Raw genomic sequence first — 20,356 nt, 5'->3', positions numbered from 1 at the left:
CGCCGCACCAGGGGCTTTTAAGGCTTAGTTGTTTTGGCCAGAAGAGTTAACAGCAGTAATGCTTCTACTTTTAAGTCAGTTTGCAGTGTGTGTTGCTTTTGGAATATACAGCTATCTTGAGTTATGTAGTCTGTGAGGTAGATTTATGTTGTAGTGGGACGAGAGACGGACAGGTGAGGAGCAGATTAGGCCTAGAGCAGTGCAACTTTGCTATGATGTCATGGTAGTGACAGTTGTAATCTCCACTTGAGGTAGTCTTACAACTAATTATTGGGTCAGGATAGAACGGCCTGGTAAGTAAAGTACGAGTGCTACTGCCCCCACCCCCACCCCCACCCCCACCCCCACCCCTATTGGTGTTTCGAGACAGGGTTTCTCTGTGTAGCCTGTAGACCAGGCTGGCCTCGAACTCAGATAGCTGCCAGCCTCTGCCTCCTGAGTCGTGTGGCACCACGCAGTGCTTACTGGTTCCTTTAACATGGCTGTTGTAAGTCTACTGATGACAGCCCTTCCTAACATCATAACGATCACTGGCTTGTGCTGGGGCAACAGTGATTATCATAAATGTTGGGGGTCTAATTTTACACTATTTAATATTTTAAAGCTATTCTTTGGCAATTTTGTAAATGTATACAATGTATCTTGATCATATCTATCCTGCCTCGCTATTTACTTACTTACTTACTTACTTACTTACGGTGCTAGAGATGAGATTTGAACAGAGGGCTTTATCAATGCTAGGCACATCCCCTGATACTAAGCCACACCTTCATCTCTGCTTTGTGTATGGAGGCCAAAGGAGATTAGAGGTGGACATGGGTGCCTTCCTTTATTGCTTTCCACTGTGTATCTTGGGACAGGTTTTTCTTACTGAATCTGGAGCTTCTGTGCTGTCTTAGCCTAGCTGACAGGCTACCACCACCTGAGCCTTTCACTGTTGGGATTGCCAGCATATACCACTGTTGGGATCTTTCTGGAGTAGGCAAGCTCTCAGCTACCAAAGTCAGGGTAGCTCCTAAAAGTCCTTGGCCCCGGGTCTAGCTTGCCCTCTCAGTTTATACTGTAAAGCCACAAGGTGGGGCAGGCAAGCAAGGAGCTCTTACAGAAGACGCGCACGTGGTGTCCCGGGTTGTTAAGGACATCAACTGACTGATTCAGCTGTTTCTCCAGGTCGTTCTGTTCCAGATGGCACATGAGGAAGGCCTGCTTAGCAAATGGGCAGTACAAGCAGTGCTTTAAGTAGTTACGCCACTAAATAATCCAGAGCCTCGTCCTGCCTCATCCCCTCCTCTTACCGTCATAACACCTCATGAGTTCTTGAAGACGTGGGCTGATGCTCCTGGTATTATCTGTAGCCCATTGGCTCTGATTTGGACCTCTAACCTTTCTATCAGCTTCCTGGCATTTGCTTGTACCATTCCTGACTGATTACATAAAAACAGTATTTAAAGCCTTGCATATGCCTCCCTTTTCAGCGGTAATCACGTCTAATCCTCTGGTTTTGAAGGGCTGTTCCTGCCAGCGAATCCGTGTGATTCTGAAGAGTGACTGTGTTATCCTGAACAATAATCAAGTTTTTCTTGATGTGAGTGGAGAGCTAGCTAAATTGACTGTGTCGGATGCCTATGGCAGTGGCATCATTGGTCATGGGTCCTGTCCGAGCCATTCCTAGCACAACTGTTAAAAGCACAGGAGTTTTAAAATTTTCTTGACTCTAAGGGATGAAAGTATTGCTGGACCCCACTTCCTAGGAGCACATCTAAGTTGGGGCCCGAGATGACCAGTTTGCAGCTGTCTCCTGAGTGGCAGGCAGGTGTAAATGTCCTTGGGGGCAGCTGAAGTGTAGCTACTGCGCTTTTAACTAGTCTGGTACAGCCGTTTTGATTGTCTCTGCATTGGGCTTTTCCTATGCCCTGAACAGGTGCCCGGTTAAACACGCCCTCTTTGCGTCGGTTATGCCTTCCCACTCCAGTATGAGTGAGCTGGCTGCCTGTGAACACAGCCAGCGAGCCTGACCTAGGGAAGGAGCCCATGCTGGCGTTCTCACACGGAAGGCCTCTCTACGCTCAGTTGCCATATGTTCCTCCCAGGTGTTTCCCTTTAAGGCCCGTTACAGCCTTCACTCCTTATTTCTCTGTGGGGGTCAAAAGTCCACACATGACCCATAGACTCCTAGGTTCCCCCACAATCATTTTTGGTTTGTCCTCTGGCCACTGGTCCGTAGGCTGTCACTAGCTCGGGCATGGGGCGTTCCCTCACAGCATGATGAACTTTGAGGGATGGCCCATGGCTGGCCTGGTCCCAGGTGGCATTACCTGAAGGAGATGAGGCAGAACCCCTCTGTGGGGCAGTTGGTTACATTGATGGGGGTCCGGGAGTTTGAGTTGCCCTGGAACAAGGTTGCTCTCCAGACACTGGCTCCAATGAGCATCGCAGAAGCTGTGAGGACGTCAGGAGGCAGAGTTGGAGCTGAGCCGCTGTTTATTTCCTATGGTAAGTTTTAGAGGCTGGCCTGGGTCTGGGACTCTCATGGTTGACTCCTGGCTGGGGTCCACAGCCGCCTTGGTGTGGGCGTGGCATATCCTAGGCTTGGCACCTGCAACTTTAAGAGCTGAGGGAGTGGTGAAATTGGGCAGTTATTTTGTGTAGTGTCAGCCAAGTCTTTCAAGACTCGCTGGCGGCAGGTGTGTCCACACTCTCTCGGGTCCTGAGTCCTTTGGGGGCAGTGGAGGTGGGCAGCCATGATCTCAAAAGGAGAAGAACTGCGTTTACGGGGTGTGCAGTGTAGCCTAAACGGACAAGTGGCAGGGTTTCTGGCCAGGGGAGGTCTGTTCTTGGCGATGCTTGGCCAGCGCTGTTTTAAAGGTTCTTTTAATTTCACTCCCCGGCCTGATGACTGGGGTGGCACCATGTGTGCGGGGTTCATGCTACTCTTCTGTACAGGTAGGGAGAACTCCTTCACTCACTGAAATGTGCGCACAATAACCAGCAAATATGGGTGCCCTCTGCTGGGTTAAGTCACTTCCAGATGTCCCGATGGGGAGGGCCCTTCATGTTGTGTCAGTGTGGGAACCTTGCTCCCTCCCTGGGATTGTCCAAGCACACTGTGGACGCTTTGCTAGGTTGTTGAGTACTGACATTTGGCAGCCTTGGAACCACCAAAGTCGTCTATGGTAGTTTTTCTACATGGGTTGCTTCATGAGCTTGCTGGGCTGGACTGGTAGCTGTCATCTCTGGAAATATGCTCCTGTCTGAGGTAATCTCCTCCTGATTTTTTTTTCCGAGATAGGGTCTCTCTGTGTAGCCTTGACTGTCTTGGACTCACTGTGTAAACCAGGCTGGCCTCAAACTCACAGCGATCCACCTGCGTTTGCCTCCTGAGTGCTGGGATTAAAAGTGTGTGCCACCACGCCCGGCTCTCCTCCTGATTTTAGTAGCTCCTTCATCAGCTGTGTTCTCCTTTCTCCTGGTTTATGTGAGGGGAGGTCTGGGAGAGCCTGAATGTAAGCAGGCCTTTTGAGGGTAGTGGAGGGGACGGCAGGGCCTTCCCGGGGCAGCCATTGGCCGTCTCCTCTGCCAGTTGGCTTCCCCAACTCACTTGACCGTGGCTCTTCATGGCCGTATGGCCGTGCAGCACGGCCAGAGCTGGGGCCCACACAACTTCTGGGAGCTGGAAGAGTTGGTCTTTATTTTTAATGTTTTTTCCCAGTGAGGTAAGCAGTCCCCTTTCTAGATGGATTGCTGCTTTGTCTCTTGCTGTGAGGAGCTGTTCCCCTTACTGTAGCTTCAGCTCTTATCAGTACAAGGTCTGTCCTTGTGAGGAGAAAATCTCTTATAATGCGTCTGTTGTCATGGAGGGATTTCCCCTCCTCTTCAGTCAAGTATGTGGTGTGATAGCATAGCTGCCATCTTCTTGGATAAGGGGAGGGCCTGGCACTCCCTTTTGCTGCTAAGATCCCATAGGAGGGATGAGCTCAGGTGGTCTTGGTTCTTTGGCACTATGTGGTGCTGTCAGTTGAACCAGTAGGGAGGCAGCATCGTGGACCTCCCTCTGGAGAGCTAGGAGGGGTGCTTCCTTGGTGCCTTCAGCCTTAATAGTCTTTGTAGGAGGTACTGTACAGGTCTCACAACAGGACTGTGCAGACCCCATGACCAGGAGAACTCACTAATCAGAACTCCGCAGACGCCATGGCCAGGAGAGCTCACTAACCAGGACTGTGTAGACCCGATGGCCAGGAGAGCTCACTAACCAGGACTGTGTAGACTCCATGGCCAGGAGAACTCACTAACCAGGACTGTGCAGACCCCATGACCAGGAGAACTCACTAACCAGGACTGTGTAGACTCCATGGCCAGGAGAGCTCACTAACCAGGACTGTGCAGACCCCATGGCCAGGAGAGCTCATTAATCAGGACTGTGCAGACCCCATGGCCAGGAGAGCTCACTAACCTGGACTTGGGAGATTGTATATGTATCTAACCCAGTGAAGTGGACAAGACCACCTTCTTCAAGCAGGTGCCTACCTTGCCGACCACTTCACAGTAACTTAAGAGATCTTACTCTAGGGGCACATGTATAACTCAGTGTTGATACCTTCTGTTACATGGGCGGAGTGCCCGTTCAGGTAAAAAGACCACAGAGGAACCGCTGGTTGGGCCCTGTCACATCCGCTAGCCACAGGGCCATGGGACCCTTGCCAGCACTCACACACTCACTCAACTATCCTTAGAAGTTACACATTCCCATTTTAAATTCCTAGGCTGTCTGTTTCTCTAGAGACTAGTACCAAGGCCTCTATATCCCTTCAAGGCTTTTCCTCGGAGGCCTGTGGCACCTCTGTATCCCATCCAGGCTTTGGATACAATCTCCTGCGGGATGCTTGGGCCTGTGCAGGTTCATTCTTCCTGTCTCCCCAGCAATTCTTACCTGGTTTGCACGTCCTCCTAGTCCAGCCTAGATTCAGGTCCTGAGTCTCACAGTCCTCTTGGTCTGTTGGGGCCACACACTTTGGAGTTCCAGAGCCCTTTGGTGGGCTGAGACCCAGGAGTGGCAGCCTTTCACAACCAAGTAGGGTTATGGTAAGATCTTGCCGGCGTCTCCAGAAAGGTTATGGGAATCTTTCTGGAGTAAGCATTGCAACATCAGTGAGAGTGGAAGAGAGATGTCACTTCTAGACTGAGGCCTTTCAAGAGCCTCTCATTAAACTGGGTGTGGTAGTGCACGCCTTTAATCCCAGCACTCGGGAGGCAGAGGCAGGTGGATTGCTGTGAGTTCAAGGCCAACCTGGTCTACAAAGTAAGTCCAGGACAGCCAAAACTACACACCAAAAACCAAAAAAAAAAAAAAAAAAAAAAAAAAGAGCCAGAAAGATGTCCACACAGGCACCGTGCCCACCTTTTATGTGGCACTAAGGATCTGAACCCCAGCACTGTGCTCACACAGCAGCTACTCCACCTGCTGGGCCATCTTCCCAGCCCACCCTTTTCGACAGTTAAAGGCTTTATCTCCTTGGGAAGGTAACTTACAGAATGGTGGCTATAACATTTCATAATACATATCGGTAATTGGCTGTAATCACCCATTATTACCCTTTGTTGTCCCTTTTCCCTCCCCCAGATGTTCCATTTATGCTTTTATGCCTTTCATATTTTAAAATCTAGATGGAAAAAAAAATCTAGATTGCACATATGAAGGGAAGCATGCAGTATTTGTCTCTGAGGCTGACTTTGTTTGACATAACGATCTCTAGTTTTTTTTTTTTTTTCATTTTCCTACAATTGACATAATTTCAGTCTTCATTATGACAGAATAAGATTATATATACAGTTACATATAGTGAATAAAACACTTTTAGTATGTTTTCTTTACTAGTTGATTCTACAATATGGGGGTATCTCTGTTGTATGCATATGGGGTATCACTGTTGTATACTGGCCTAGATTCAGTCAGGTCTCGGTTAAGAGTAGTGATTAGGCTTCACATAGCCCTGTGTAAGTGAAACTCACTGGGTAGGCCAGACTGGCATTGAATTCAGAGTGATTCTTTCTGCCCCTGCCTTCTGAAGGTTGGGATTACAGTGTTAACCTCTATACGTGTGGAAGCTCTGAGTTGTATTTTAGCTGGCCTTTAACTTCTAGCCCTCCTCTATCTGCTGGGATTATGTGCTGCAGTGCTCAGTTCATCAGTTCTGGGGACTGAACCCAGGGCTCAGGCAGACACTCTACCGACAGTGCTATAGTTTCCATCCATCCTTACTTTTAGGTTTTTTGATACTGATTTCCATAGTATTTGTACTTACATATCCGCCAACAATATATAGAGATTCTTCTGGTTTTTTTTTCCCTTGAGACAGGGTTTCTCTGTGTCGCCTTGGCTGTCCTTAACTCACTTTGTAGACCAGGCTGGCCTTGAACTCACAGCGATCAGCCTGCCTCTGCTTCCCGAGTGCTGGGATTAAAGGTGTGTGCCACCACGCCTGGCTCCCTGCACTCACTTAGTAGACCAGGCTGGTCTTGAACTCACAAAGAACTGCCTGCATGCCTGCTGCATAATGCTACATGCCTTTAATCCCAGGGGAGCAGAGGCAGGTGGATCTCTTTGAGTTCGAGACCAGCCTGGTTTTCAAAGTGAGTCTACAACAGCCAGGGCTGTTACACAGAAGGCCTGTCTTGAAAAACAAAACCAAAAAAATGACCTTATACCACAGTCTTATTATTATGTATACAGTGCTCTGCCTGCATGTACACCTGCAGGCCAGAGGAGGGCGTCATAATCACATTATAGATGGTTGTGAGCCACCGTGTGGTTGCTGGGAATTGAACTCAGTACCTCTGGAAGAGCTGACAATGCTCTTAACCTCTGAGCCATCTCTTCAGCCCCATATCTACCATTTTTTGTTTGTTTGTTTCTCCAGACAGTGTTTCTCTGTGTAGCCTTAGCTGTCCTGGACTCACTTTGTAGACCAGGCTGGCCTCGAACTCACAGCGATCCGCCTGCCTCTGCTTTAAGTTTTTATTTTATTATTATTGTGTATGCATTGTGTATATGTATGCATGTGTATGCATGCATATATACATATATACAAGCTGTAATTCAAATGTTGAGGCCAGGAGACGACTTTGTGAAGTTATTTCACTCCTCCTATCTTTACATAGGTCCTAAGGATCTGACTTGGTGCCAGACTTTCAAGGCCAAGACCTTTACCCAATGACTCTGGTGGACAAAGTGTATGTTTAGTTTTAAAGAATTCATTTAAAGTGACAATGAAGTTTTTGAAAACTTATTTCTATTTTATGTACATTGGTGTTTTCCCTGAATGTATGTCTGAATGAGGATGTTAGATCCCTGGGACAGGAGTTAGAGACAGTCGTGAGGTGCTGTGCAGGTGCTGGGAGTTGAACCCAGGTCCTCTTGAAGAACAGCCGGTGCTCTTAACTGTTGAGCCATCTCTCTAGCCTCGTGACATTGAGTTTATTCAGGAATAACTGTGAGCAGTGCTTAGAATGTCACAAGGATTATTCATAAGGGCTGTGATACATTGAAAAGATAGGCTGAAGTGCACTTTGGTAGGGTATGGGAAAGAAGACAAGCAGTCCATGAAAACACTGAACTAGGTTGTTTTCCTGCCTTCTCACGGTCGTCTCTCTCTCTCTCTGAGACCTGTTGCTCGACCCTGCTGTTAGCAAGATGTCTTCAGGAAATGCAAAAACTGGGCATCCTGTCCTCAGCTTTAGAGCCACAGCTGTTATACCAGGTGGACAATTCAAAGGTACCAGCGTAAGTGAGGGCAGAGGAAAGTATGTTGTGCTTGACTTTTACCCTCTTGAGTTTACAGTTTGCCCCATGGAGATCACTGCTCTCAGTAATGGGGCAGAGGAATTTAAGAAACTCAATTGCCAAGTGATGCAAGCTTCTGTGGATTCTCCCTTCTGTCATCTGGCATGAATTAATGCACCCAGGAAACAGGGAGGATTGTGGGCTGTGAACATCCCCTTGTCTCAGACCCCAAGCGCACCACCGTCAGGATTATGGAGTCTTAGAGGCTGATGAAGGCATCTCTTTCAGGGGCCTCTTTATCACTGATGACAAAGGTTTCCTTCGCCAGGTCACTATAAACGATCTTCCTGTGGGCTGCTCTGTGGATGAGATCCTGAGACTGGGCCTCTGTATTATTAATGACAGAGGTAACTTGGCCAGGTCACTATAAACCATCTTCCTGTGGGCCGCTCTGTGGATGAGATCCTGAGACTAGTCCTGGCTTTCCAGTTCACTGACAAACATGGTGCAGTGTGTCCAGCTGGCTGGACACCTGGCAGTGATGCCATCAAGCCTGATGTCCAAAAGAGAAAGAGTATTTCTCTAAGCAGAAGTGAGCACTGGGCCATTTTTCTGCCAGGCAGCACTGACAAGCCAAAAGAAAATCTCTTGTACTTCGCTCACGCGTAAGCACAAAATGTGGTTTGATTGAAGATACGCCTTTCCTACAGCGCTGGGGGTGGAAGCCTTCCTTCCATGTTGGGAATGGCTGGAGGTCTGTTGTGGGCAGACTGTCTGATACAGCAGCCACAGAAAGCAGCCTGTTATTCTTTCTGTAGTTATCGGTTAAACATGAACTCAAAAACAAAACAAAACAAAACAAAACAAAAAAACCCAAAAATTAAACCAGGCCTGGAAACATAGCTCATTGGTTAAACACCTGTTCTTGCAGAAGACCTGATTTTAGCTCCTAGCCCTCAAATGGCTGCTAACAACCATGTATAATTGCAGGTTTACAGATTCTGATGACCTCTTCTGGCCTCTCCACCAAGTGGTGCACAAACATACCAGTAGGCAAGACAATCACATACATAAAAATAGGTATTCTTAGAGAGGGACATGGTGGTACACACTTTAATCTCAGCTCTTAGAAGGCTGGCAGATTTCTGTGCGTTCAAGTCCAGCCTGGTCTACATAGTTTTAGATCAGCTAGGACTACACTGAGAGATCCTGTCCCAAATAAATAAATAAATAAATACATTTTTAAAAAATTGAAATCTCTTAGGTAATGTAAATGGCATACAAAATAGCATAATGACTGTAAAGTTGGACATTTCAAATTCAGTTGAAGCTCTATATATACCTTCCAGGTCCTTTTTTTTTTTTTTTTTTTTTTTCTCTTCTCCCCGGGGCATGAGGTTTGAGACAGGGTTTCTCTGTGTAGCCCTGGCTGTCCTGGAATTCACTCTGTAGACCAGGCTGGCCTTGAACGCACAGAAATCTGCCTGCCTCTGCCTCCCAGAGGACTGTGATCACAGGCGTGTAGCACTACGCCCAGCACCCAGGTGTATTCTCACCTCCGTCTCTGCATGTATTTCCCAACAGTGGCTGATGTCTAGCTCTCTGTGAGTCTCTTTGGAGAGTCCCCAGTGTGATTTCTGTGGTGGATGTCCTCTCTTTTCCCCTCTTGACTCAGTTGCACATCATATATAGCAATTAAGAGTATCTGGCTAGGGAATGTATTAAGATTGGAAACATGACTAGAAGCTTACTTTGAAAAACTATGTATGTATGTATGTATGTATGTATGTATGTATGTATGTATGTATGTATGTATGTATTTTGGTTTTTTGTGACAAGGTCTCTCTGTCTTGGCTGTCTTGGACTCACTTTGTAGACCAGGCTGGCCTCGAACTCACAGCTATCCGCGCCTCTGCCTCCTGAGTGCTGGGATTAAAGGCGTGCGCCACCACTGCCTGGCTGAAAAACAATATTTTAATTTTGAGTTGTTCTTACTATGTAGCTCTGCCTAGATGGCCTAGGACTTGCTATGTAGACAGGCTGGCCTTAAACTCTGTCTCCAGAGTACTGGGATTTACTTTGAAATTTAGTGAAAAATTTACTTCAGCTCTACTCTGTATGCAGAAGAAATTTGATAAAGTTAGATTGAGAATCTCCTAACAGAAGGATCATTTTAAGAAGGTTGGTATGGAGCTAGAGAGATAGCTCAGAGGTTCTGAGCACTGACTGCTCTTCCAGAGGTCTTGAGTTCAATTCCCAGCAACCACTTGGTGGCTCACAACTCTCTGTAATGGGATCTGATTGTCTGCTCTGGTGTGTGTGAAGACAGAGCACTCATAAAAAGGAAGGTTGGTCTGGGAGGCGGTAAGAGCTGCAAAGGCATTTGGACTGACTTTTCCCTCTTTGTGACTCTGAGCTAGTGATACCTTCAAAGCCTACTATTTTGTAAAAGCAGAAAGGAGAGTTGTTTTTTGGATTTGGAGGTTGTGCTTGACCTCTTCTGAAATCTAAGCTTTTTCCACTGTCAGTGGAAAAGTTACTGGACTTTATACTAGATATTTAAAGGCGTTGGTGATTTTTCTTCAGCGCCCAATGCCAAGAATGGAGGGGAAGCTACTGTTTGTTTCCTTTTGAGCTGTAGTGGCCCTCTACTGGCTTGTGGAGGTTGCAGCAGTTTTAGAGCCTGTTAGGGCAAAAGGAGTTTAGTAAGCTGAAGTCTTCCATGCCAACTCTCTTGATTGCTGATTAGTAATTTAACAACATTTTTTTTTTCTTTTAAGACAGGGTTTCTCTATGTAGCAGCCCTGGCTGTCCCTGAACTATTACCACACCTGGCCTCTCTGATCTTTCTAGGAGATGTATTCCTGAGACAAACTCTCTGTTCTGTTGGGTCTTACAATCTTTATTCTTCTACAGAGATCTCTCTGAGCCTAGAGTGCAGGACTTGTGTTACAGCCTATCAGTTGGGCCTGGGCACCACACAGTCTCTTGTTCTGCACTTTGGTTGGCTGTGTTTTCTGTAGTGGTCCTTGTCTGTTGCAGACACAAGTTTCTTTGTTGAGGGATGGGAACTTCATTTATATGTGGCTGCAAGGGTAAGTATTTAGAATGTAGGTTAGCTATCATGCAGGTTTGGTAAAGTGGTAGCTGTACTTTTTGCTCCAAGATCCATGACTTGAGTAGCTCTGGGTAGTTGGCATTTTCCTCTTGCTGAGGAAGCCTGGCGTCTAGTTTTAAAGCTATTTGTTTCTGCCAAGGTATGCTTGCCACTAGTGCGCCCTCACAGCTACTGCGCCCTGTTGTGGTTCACAGGCATCATAGTTGGGTAGGAATATTAATTGCCTCCCTCCCCTGGCATGGAACCTTCTAGTACCAGGAGAAGTAGTCCTCAGGGACAAGGGTTTCAGATCAGATCCAGCTCAGGTCCTCTGGGTCCTGCGTCGATCAGCAGCAGAAGGAACTTCCCTCTGAAGGGCAGTCGTGGTCGTCGTGATCTGGGGGACTCTGTTGGACAACCCTGGTCAGCAACTCAGAGGGGCTCCTCATGCCTCATGTTGGGGTTTTTATTAAGTCTATGGCTCCTGGGGGTGGGGGTGGGGTGACATTTCCAACCCAGATGGAAAATGTTCAGTTAAACTACATATGTATATGTACACACAGAAAGGTTTATCTTTGATTATATGTACGTGTTTTTGTCAGTGGGGAGATGTGCACCACATGAGTTCAGGTGCCCACAGATGCCAGAGGCATTGGACCCCCTGGAGCTGGAGTTGACATGTCTGCGAGTGGCCTGGCATGGAGACTGGAAACCAAGGTCGTGTTCTCTGCAGGAGTGGTGCATGCTCTGAACCACTGAGCTCCTCTTTTTAGTTATTTCTATTAGAAGATAAATACAGTGGATAAATGCTAACTGTCCTTTAGGTGATTTTCAATCCATTTTTAAGATTTTATTATGGAACTAGAAGTCCAGCTGCCACTGTCGCCTGCTTGCTGTTGTCTGCTCCCTGGCACTCAGGTCATTACCCTTTTCTCTTTTGTTGACTGGCTGTTTACTGACTGCTGCTCTTGCCATGCAGGTTTTTAATATTATGCAATCTCATTTATCAAGTATTAGTTATCCCTTGAGATACTGTCCTCAGAAAGTTTTGTTTGTTTGTTTTTGAGAGAAAGTCTCAGTACATCTGGCTAGCCTGGAGCTCACTGGCCTTACAGAGACCTATGCCTGTCTCTTCTTCCTGGTGTTGCTGCGGTTAAAGGCATGCACCATGGTGGCTGGCCTGTGCCTGTATCTGGATGTACTTGCTCTCTCAGTCTGAGCCTCAAGTCTTACAGGAGGCTTCAGCCCGTTTGAACTGATGTGTGTTAGGATGACAGGTAGGGATCTGTTTCACTTCTGTACATGCAGACAGAGCCACACTTTCTGAGGACCATTTGTTGAAGAGGCTGTTTGTTTGTGTCAGACAACCCCAGTGTATCTTTTTTGGCACCTTTGTGACAATCAAGTGGCTGTAGCTGCTGGGGTTTGCCTGTCTTCTGTCCTTTAGTGCACAGGCCTGGTTTGGGGCCAGGACCTGCTGTTCCTCCTGTTGTGACTAGTGTGTGTGAGGTCAACCACTGTGACATGTCCAGTATCAATCCATGTTGTTCTCACAGCTTAAGACTGTTTTGGCTGCTCAGTGCCCTCCTTTTACCAGTGTCTTTGGGACTTTTTTTGGATTTTTGTAAGAAGCTTTTTTTTTTTGTATCTATGCCCATGTGACTTCTGTCCTTGAAGCTATGTGAGTTTAAAAAAAAAAAAAGTCTGATACAGGGGGAGGAAATCCCCCTCAGGAACAGTCAGTCATAGGGGAGGGGAATAAGGGGAAAATGGGAGGGAGGGAAGAATGGGAGGATACAAGGGATGGGATAACCATTGAGATGTAACAAGAATAAATTAATAAAAAATTTTTTTAAAAGTCTGATTTTTGTATGTTGAATTAGCCTGTATCTCTGGAGTGACACTCACTTTATCATTGTGAGTGCTGTTTTCTGTAAGTTGTTGGTGCTGGAGAAATGGCCAGTGTTCTAAAACACTTGCTGCTTTTTTAGATAATCTGCATTTGATTTCCAGCACTCATGTAGTAACTCAAAACTCCAAAAATTATAATTTCTTTTAGAATTTCCAGTTTAGTGGACTTATATATATGACATAAATATATGTGTGTCATAATGATTTAATTTCTTGGTTTCTGTCATAATGGCTTCCTCTTTAGTCTTACTAAATTGGTTCATTTTTAAATTATTTCTTGTTTTATGTGCATTGGTATTTTGCCTACATATGTGTCTTTAGGATTATTTGTTAACTTTTTTCTATTCTTTTTGTTTCTTTGGGTTTTTTTTTTTTTTCTTTTTAAAACATGGTCTTGCTATGTAACTCTGGCTGTCCTAAAACTTTTATATAAACCACCTGGCCTCATTCACAGAAATTTATCTGCCTCTGTCTCCTGAGTTTGGTAGGATTTAAAGGTATGTACCACCATGCCTGACACTTTCTGCCTGCCTGCCTGCTTTCTTTCTTTCTTTCTTTCTTTCTTTCTTCCTTCCTTCCTTTCTTCCTTTCCTCCTTCCCTCCTTCTCTCTCTCTCTTCCTCCCCCCTCCCCCTCCCCATTTTTTCAAGGCAAGGTTTGCCTTGGCTGTTCTGGACTCCCATTGTAGACCAGGCTGGCCTCAAACTCACAGTGATCCACCTGCTTCTGCCTCCCGAGTGCTGGCATTAAAGGTGTGAACACCATGCTGGGCCCAATTTCTGGTTTCTTAACATAGGCCCTTACAGCTATGTATTTCCTCCTTAGGACTACCTTTGTTGTGTCTCATTGGTTTTGGTATGTTGTTTCGATTTCATTCTATTTCAATTTTAAAATCGTCCTTGATTTTCTGTTTCCAGTCAGCCATAGGTTTGTGTAAGATCTGTAGTCTATATTGCTATTAAGACAGTTTTTTTTTTCCTGTTGTGACCAGGTGCGATACACAGAATTATTTCACTTTTCCTGTAGTTCTTAAGACTTTCTTGGTGTCTTAATATATGATCTCTTTTAGAGAAATGAGTATTATACAGTATTTGAATGAATTAACTTATTTAATGACCCCTGGTGGACGTCAGATGACACAGCTTGTGGGAATCACTTACTCCTTATCTCCACCCTCAGGTTATCATGCTTAATATCAGGACAAGGGTGAAATGTCCTGTGGATATTTGTTAAATCCATTGATTTGCTATGTAAGTTAATCCAAATGTTTCTTTTGTTTATATTTTGCTGGGATGACTTGTTTATTATTTCAAGCAATGCGTTGAAGTCACCTACTGCTACTGTGCCAGGTTACTCTGATTTTATAATGTAATCTGATTAATGCTGGCTTATGTCTTGTAGTATTTGTTTTATGAATCAGGTGCACTTATGTTTGGATGCATATATGCTTGGAATTGTAGTGTACTTGTCAATGCAGAAAACACAGCACCCACCTTAGAGGGAAGAAGAGATAGTTTTATTCTGGAGCCATTTTGACTTACCATGACCCAGAAACACAGATTAGGTTACCCCAAATTCCACATTCCAACATGGAAGCAGTTTCATGAAGTTTGGTAATTTTATAGGGTAGAAACAGTCATAAGTCCAGGCAAGTTTAAAGTTCATTGGTGTGTACATCAGAGAGATGGTGACAGCAAGGTGAGGGAAGTTTTCTAAAAGCCGTAAGTGCTATCCGATGACATCCTTAGCTTGTGGATTGGTGGGAGGTAGCAGTTTGACAAGTTTCTAGATTTCAAAAGGGTTTAAAAATGTGTCACATCCAAATGGTATATACTCACTGATATTGAGACACTAGTCCAAGGGGTATGTCCCATGAAAAAGTTTACTTACCAGGAAAGTGGGTCAGAGGGGAGGACATCCGAGACTTTAGGTGAGAGAAGCATGGGAAAATAGGGAAATAGAAGGATCTAGAGGGTCCTGGAAACCTACAAGAAGAACTTTATGACAAGCGGATCTGGGTCCTGGGGTCCTCCTCAAACTATGGCACTAGCCAAGGAAAATATAGGTGGTAAACTTCGAACCCCTACCCAGACCTAGCCGATGGACAGGACATTCTCCACCATTGAGTGGAGAGTGAGAGCTGACCTTCACACAAACTCTGGTGCCCCATTTCTGACCATGTCCCCTGGATGGGTAGGCCTGGTGGCACTCAGAGGAAGGATAACAAGTTACCAAGAAGATACTCGATACCCTAAGAGCATATATAGGGGGAGAAGGTCCCCCTCAGTCACAGACATAGGGGAGGGAAGTAGGGGGGAAGTGGGAAGGAAGGAGGAATAGGAGGATACAAGGGATGGGCTAATAATTTAGATGTAATATGAATAAATTAATAAAATAAACTTTTAAAAAATGTGTCACATCACAAGATGTTCTGACACAGGGATGGGTAAGGAATGGCTATTTAGGAGGCCAAAGCTAGCCCAGAGTGAGGTGATTAGCCCCTGGGCCCACACCATTCCATCCCTCCACAGCACTGCAGCTTTTGTCAGTCTTTGCAGACACAGCTTCTTCTTTTTTTTATTTATTTACTTATTTATTTATTTATTTATTATGTGTACAGTGTTCTGCCTGCATTCACACCTGCAGGTCAGAAGAGGGCATCAGATCTTATTAGAGATAGTTGTGAGCCACCATGTGGTTGCTGGGAATTGAACTCAGGACCTCTGGAGGAACCGTCAGTGTCCTTAACCTCTGAGCCATCTCTCCAGCCCAGACACAGCTTCTTTCCAGGAATTTTCTCACATCCTTGATGGATTGTTCCAATAACCAGTATTAAGTGACCACCTCCTTTGTCTCTTTTTATTAGGTCTGGTTTGAAGTCTGTATTTGTCAGAATACTGGCACATCCTTGTTTTATAGCTCCATTTACTTGGAATGTCTTTTCCATCTTTTACTTAAGATAGTATACTCCTAGCCTGGCACAGTGGCACACACCTGTAATCCCAGCACTCAGGGAGGCAGAAGCAGGTGGATCGTGGTGAGTGAGAGGGAGAGGATAGTATACTCTGTTCTAGTGAGTTGTGTTTCTTAGAACAAATTAGAAAGATTTTGCTTTTAAAGCCATTCTTCTAGTCTGTTGTCTTCGTTAAGATTGCTGTTGCTGGGACGAAAGGCCATGCCCCAAAAGCAAGCTGGGGAGCAAAGGGTTTATTTGGCTTACATGGCCATATGACTGTTGATCATTGAAGTCAGCACTGGTGCTCAAACAGGGCTGGACCTGGAGGGAGGAGTTGACGCAGAGGCCATGGAGGGTGCTGCTTCCTGGCTTGCTTCCCAAGGCTTGTTCAGCCTGCTTTCTTACAGAACCTAAGACCGACTGTCAGCTCAGGCATGGCCCCACCCACAGGGGCTGGGCCCTCCGCCATTGGTCATGAATTGAGAAAATGCCTTAGAGCTGGATCTTATGGCTGCATTTTCTCAACTGAGGCCCCTCCCACTCTAATGACTCCAGCTTGTGTCAGGTTGATGCTCAGGTTGAGACTATGAGATACCAACTGAGTCTTTCCAGCCCTGAAGCTTGAGGCAAAATTCATTCTTCCTCCCTTAAAAAAAAAGAAAAAAAAAAAAGAAAGAAAGAAAAGAAATGAACAATCTTTATTTCATCTAATTATTGTTAAGTTTGAATTAGCTTGCTTATTTATTTATTTATTTATTTATTTACTGGTTTTTTTGAGACAGGGTGTCTCTGTGTAGCCTTGGCTGTTCTAGACTCACTTTGTAGACCAGGCTGGCCTCAAACTCACAGAGATCCATCTGCCTCTGCCTCCCTGAGTGCTGGAATTACAGGTGTGCACAACCAGGCCCGGCTTATATTACACTTTTTAAATTTAAAAATATTTGTTGTGTAATGTATATTACGTATGCATGTGTGTCACCTAGTGCACAATGGAAGTTGGAGAACAAGTTTTGGGAGTTGGTTCTCTCTGCCATGTGGGTTCCATGAATCAGACTCAGGATGCGAGGCTTGGAGGCAAGCACCTTCACCGGTTGGCTTGTCCTGCCAGCCCTGGCTTCTTGTTTAACTCAGTACTGCATTTCTCAGCCTTTTCCTGCCCCCCCCTTTTTTTGAGGGTGGGGGTATTTATATCTTAAACTATTCTCATTATAATTATATAGTGTGCTTCTCAGAGCTCTTTGTATAGTTTGTGGTTACTCTAGTGATTATGATTTACATTAAATCTATAACGATTGATTAAATAGTTAATATTTTTGGAATGTATTATGATTTTCATTATGTCCTTGTTACTTTTTCTAAGTAAAGGTCTTTTAAGATAATATGTAAAGTTCTCTGACATACATTCCATTTAATAAACATGTATGCCCTGAAATTGTTTTTCAGAAAATACTGATGATACACCTTTAGGTCACTAACAACTCGCCTTGATTACATCTAAAAAAGATACAATGCTTTGTCTTCATAGTCTCACTAGGTTGATGTCTGTTATAAAGCAGCTTAGTTTTTATTTTAATTGGAAAATTTCTGTTTCTGTGATTCGTGACTCTAACTCCCTTATCATTACTCATGGCTAGCTTCGAGGAAAGCGCTTGGTTTTAAATGCTTCTGTTTACATGGACAGTAGAGCAGACTTCACTAATACTACTGAAGTGTTTGAAGTTTAGTAGTTCACATGGGCACTAGCATGGCAGGTTACTTAAGACTTTGTGGTACTCCTGTAAAATGTATTACTGCATGAAGGAGTTGAAAGCCAGTCATTGAATGTCTCAGTCTGTTATGTAGTGCTCTTCTTGGCCAAGAACGTGAAGCTAGGCCACTGCCATGCAGCGAAGCTTTTCCGTGCCATATGCTGGTACTCTGTAATGTAATGGCTACTCTAATTTTTGTCTAATTTTTATTCATTGGCTGTCCTGGACTCACTCTGTAGACCAGGCTGGCCTCGAACTCACAGAGATCCTCCTGCCTCTGCCTTCTGAGTGCTGGGATTAAAGGTGTGCTGTGTGCCACCACGCCCCGCGATAGCTTCCTCTTTTGTGTGTGAATTTCCTTAGAATTTTAGTTGTATCTCTTAAGTCCAGGTTTGTCATAAGCACAGGCTTATGAGAATGCCCTCCCTGAACATAGCTTATCCAGTAGGAGAGAAAGAACACCCTGAGCAATGTGATGGTTGTAGCTCAGCAAAAGTGTGTGAGCAAGTAACAGAGGAGAGGTGAAGTTACACGATGGCTGAATGCTCAGTGAGGGAAGAAAACCACCCCAAGGATTTCACAAAGGTAGAGTTTAACACAGAGAATTGGATGTAAATTGCTGATGACATCCATCAGGGTTTGTTTGAGTCTGAGAGAAGCCTGTTTGAAGCTCCCGCCTCTGGGTCCATCTCATAATGAGACCTTCTCCCACTGCTCTGTGCCGCTGCTGCTGCTGATATCTAGAAAGCTACACAGCAGGAGTTCAGAGACAGTAGGGCTGAAGTCATTCTCTCCATTGACAAGCTGAGGAGACTTAAACAAGAGAACTTTAATAAAAACTCAAATTGATATGTGAAAACATAGGCTATCTTCCCTGGTAAAAATTACAGAAGCTGAGAAATCTAAATTGTATTAATTGTGGCAGATAAGCATTCAGTAGATTGTATTATATGCGTGTACAAATAATGCTTGTATTATATCTGTTCTTACAGATCCAGGATGAGAAGACTGATAAAAGAAGCAGCTAGCTGAACAGCTATAAAATGCCCAAATCTGGGTTCACAAAACCAGTTCAGAGTGAAAATTCTGACAGTGACAGCAATATGGTAGAGAGGCCATATGGAAGAAAGGTACCAGATAGCTCAAGACTTTTTTTACTCTTTGGAACTTGGCTATCAAGTGTGTGGTATGTGCACATAGGAATGCAAGTGCCCTAGGAGTCCCGGGTTGGCAGTCTGACCTCCTAGAGCTAAAGGGACAGGCAGTTATGAGCCAACCAGTGTTGGTGCTGGGAACCAAACCCACGTCCTCTCCAGCAAGCAGTGCCTGCTCTTAACCACTAAACCTTATCTTCAGCCCCGACGAGGGTTTCTTTTTTAAATAATAGTGGGTTGCCTTTGCATTGTCTGGGTAAAGTATGTTTTGCTTATCTTTTTTAAAGATTTAAATTTTTTTATTTATGTGAATGTATGTGTGTCTATGTATATATGTGCCACATGTCTGTGGGTGCCCTTGGAGGCCAGAAAAGAGTGTCAGAGAGCCTGGAGCTGGCCTTACAGGCAGCTACAAGCTGCCACACGTGAGGTTTAGAAATTAAAGTTGGGTCCTTTGGAAGAGCTGTGGAACATGCTTGTAACCAATACGCTTGTAACTGCTAAGCTGTTGCTCCAGCCCCAAATGGTCTCGGTCTCTCTCTCTCTCTCTCTCTCTCTCTCTCTCTCTCTCTCTCTCTCTCTCTCTCTCTCTCTCTCTCTGCCTTTCTGCCTCTCTCTCCCTCCTTCTCCCTCCCCCCCCCCTTTCTCCGTCTGTCTGTCTCCCCTCACCGGCCCCCTCTCTTGACAGAATTTCTCTATGTAGTCCTGGGTGTCCTGGAATTCACTCTGTAGGCCAGGCTGGCCTCGAACTCAGAGATCCACCGCTTGTGCCTCTCAAGTGCTGGGATCAAAGGCGTACACCACCACTGCTTGACCAAAATATTATTTTCTAATGGCACTACATTTGATTAGACAATTTTAAGATTTTCATATTTCATCAATCTGCAATTTTCTGTTTTGGGGTTTTTTCTTTTTCTTTCTTTTCTTTTTCTTTTTAACTATCAGATTTGTTTTAGACTTATTAAAAATAGGTTGGATAGATCCTAATTTTATTTTTATGGTGTTGTATTGTTTGTAAAATCAGGGATTTCCTGTTCCTTGGATTTTCTTGTTAAAATTATTGTAAATTATGTGAAGAGTACCATGTTTTCTTTATCTGCTTTAGGACATTTTTCTCTGTGTGAGCATGCTTGTCACAGCATACAGGTGTCAAGGTCAGAGGCCAGCTCTTTCCTTCTGCCACATTTGTCCCAGGGATCACACTTGGGCTAGCAGTCTCAGTGACAAGCCCTTCACCTGCTGGGACTCTTGTCGGTCCATATATACCTTTGTAAATAAGTCTTTGGCTATAGATTTACTGTCTTGTGTGGTCAAGCTGTATTCAGGCTTCTCTCCTTCTGTTGCCCTTTTGTGGTGTTTGCAGACAGGGTTCTGCACGTACCCGGCTCTCTTGGAATACTCTGTGTAGACCAGGCTGGCCAGGAACTCAGACATCCAAGCGCCTGGAGTAAAAGCATATGCCACTATACTCAACTTCGTTACCAAGGCTTTTGTTTTTGTTTGTTTGTTTGTTTAATGTTTCTGAGATAGGGTTTCTTTATATAACAGAGCCCTGGCTGTCCTGGACTCTGTTTGTAGGCCAGGCTGGTGTTGAACTCACAGAGCTCTGCCTGCCTCTGCCTCCCAAGTGCTGGGATTAAAGGTATATACCAGCATGTCCTGTTCATTACCCAGTTTTAGTAATTTTCTAGGAAAACTACATTTTTCTAGGCTT

The 20,356-nt window shown here is 45.0% G+C and overlaps 1 protein-coding gene and 1 pseudogene across 6 annotated transcripts in view; both read left to right on the top strand.

The window, feature by feature from the left end:
• Positions 1-20,356, top strand: part of ANKRD12 (ankyrin repeat domain 12) — a 102,170-nt gene that overhangs the window by 9,628 nt on the left and 72,186 nt on the right. For all 5 annotated transcript variants that reach the window (XM_084778121.1, XM_084778118.1, XM_084778124.1 and 2 more), the window contains exon 2: positions 18,481-18,618. In XM_084778121.1, the coding sequence (XP_084634247.1) occupies positions 18,532-18,618 (87 nt within the window). In that variant the 5' untranslated portion in view covers positions 18,481-18,531. The remainder of the gene's footprint in view (positions 1-18,480; positions 18,619-20,356) is intronic.
• LOC311595438 (peroxiredoxin-1-like) lies at positions 7,688-11,376 on the top strand (annotated as a pseudogene). Its single transcript has 2 exons — positions 7,688-8,105; positions 8,198-11,376. The product of its transcript is annotated as a peroxiredoxin-1-like (transcript).

Source organism: Acomys minous (genome assembly GCF_964271855.1).
Source record: "Acomys minous genome assembly, chromosome: 4".
Lineage (NCBI taxonomy): Eukaryota > Metazoa > Chordata > Mammalia > Rodentia > Muridae > Acomys > Acomys minous.
This window is presented reverse-complemented; position numbering and strand designations above follow the sequence as displayed.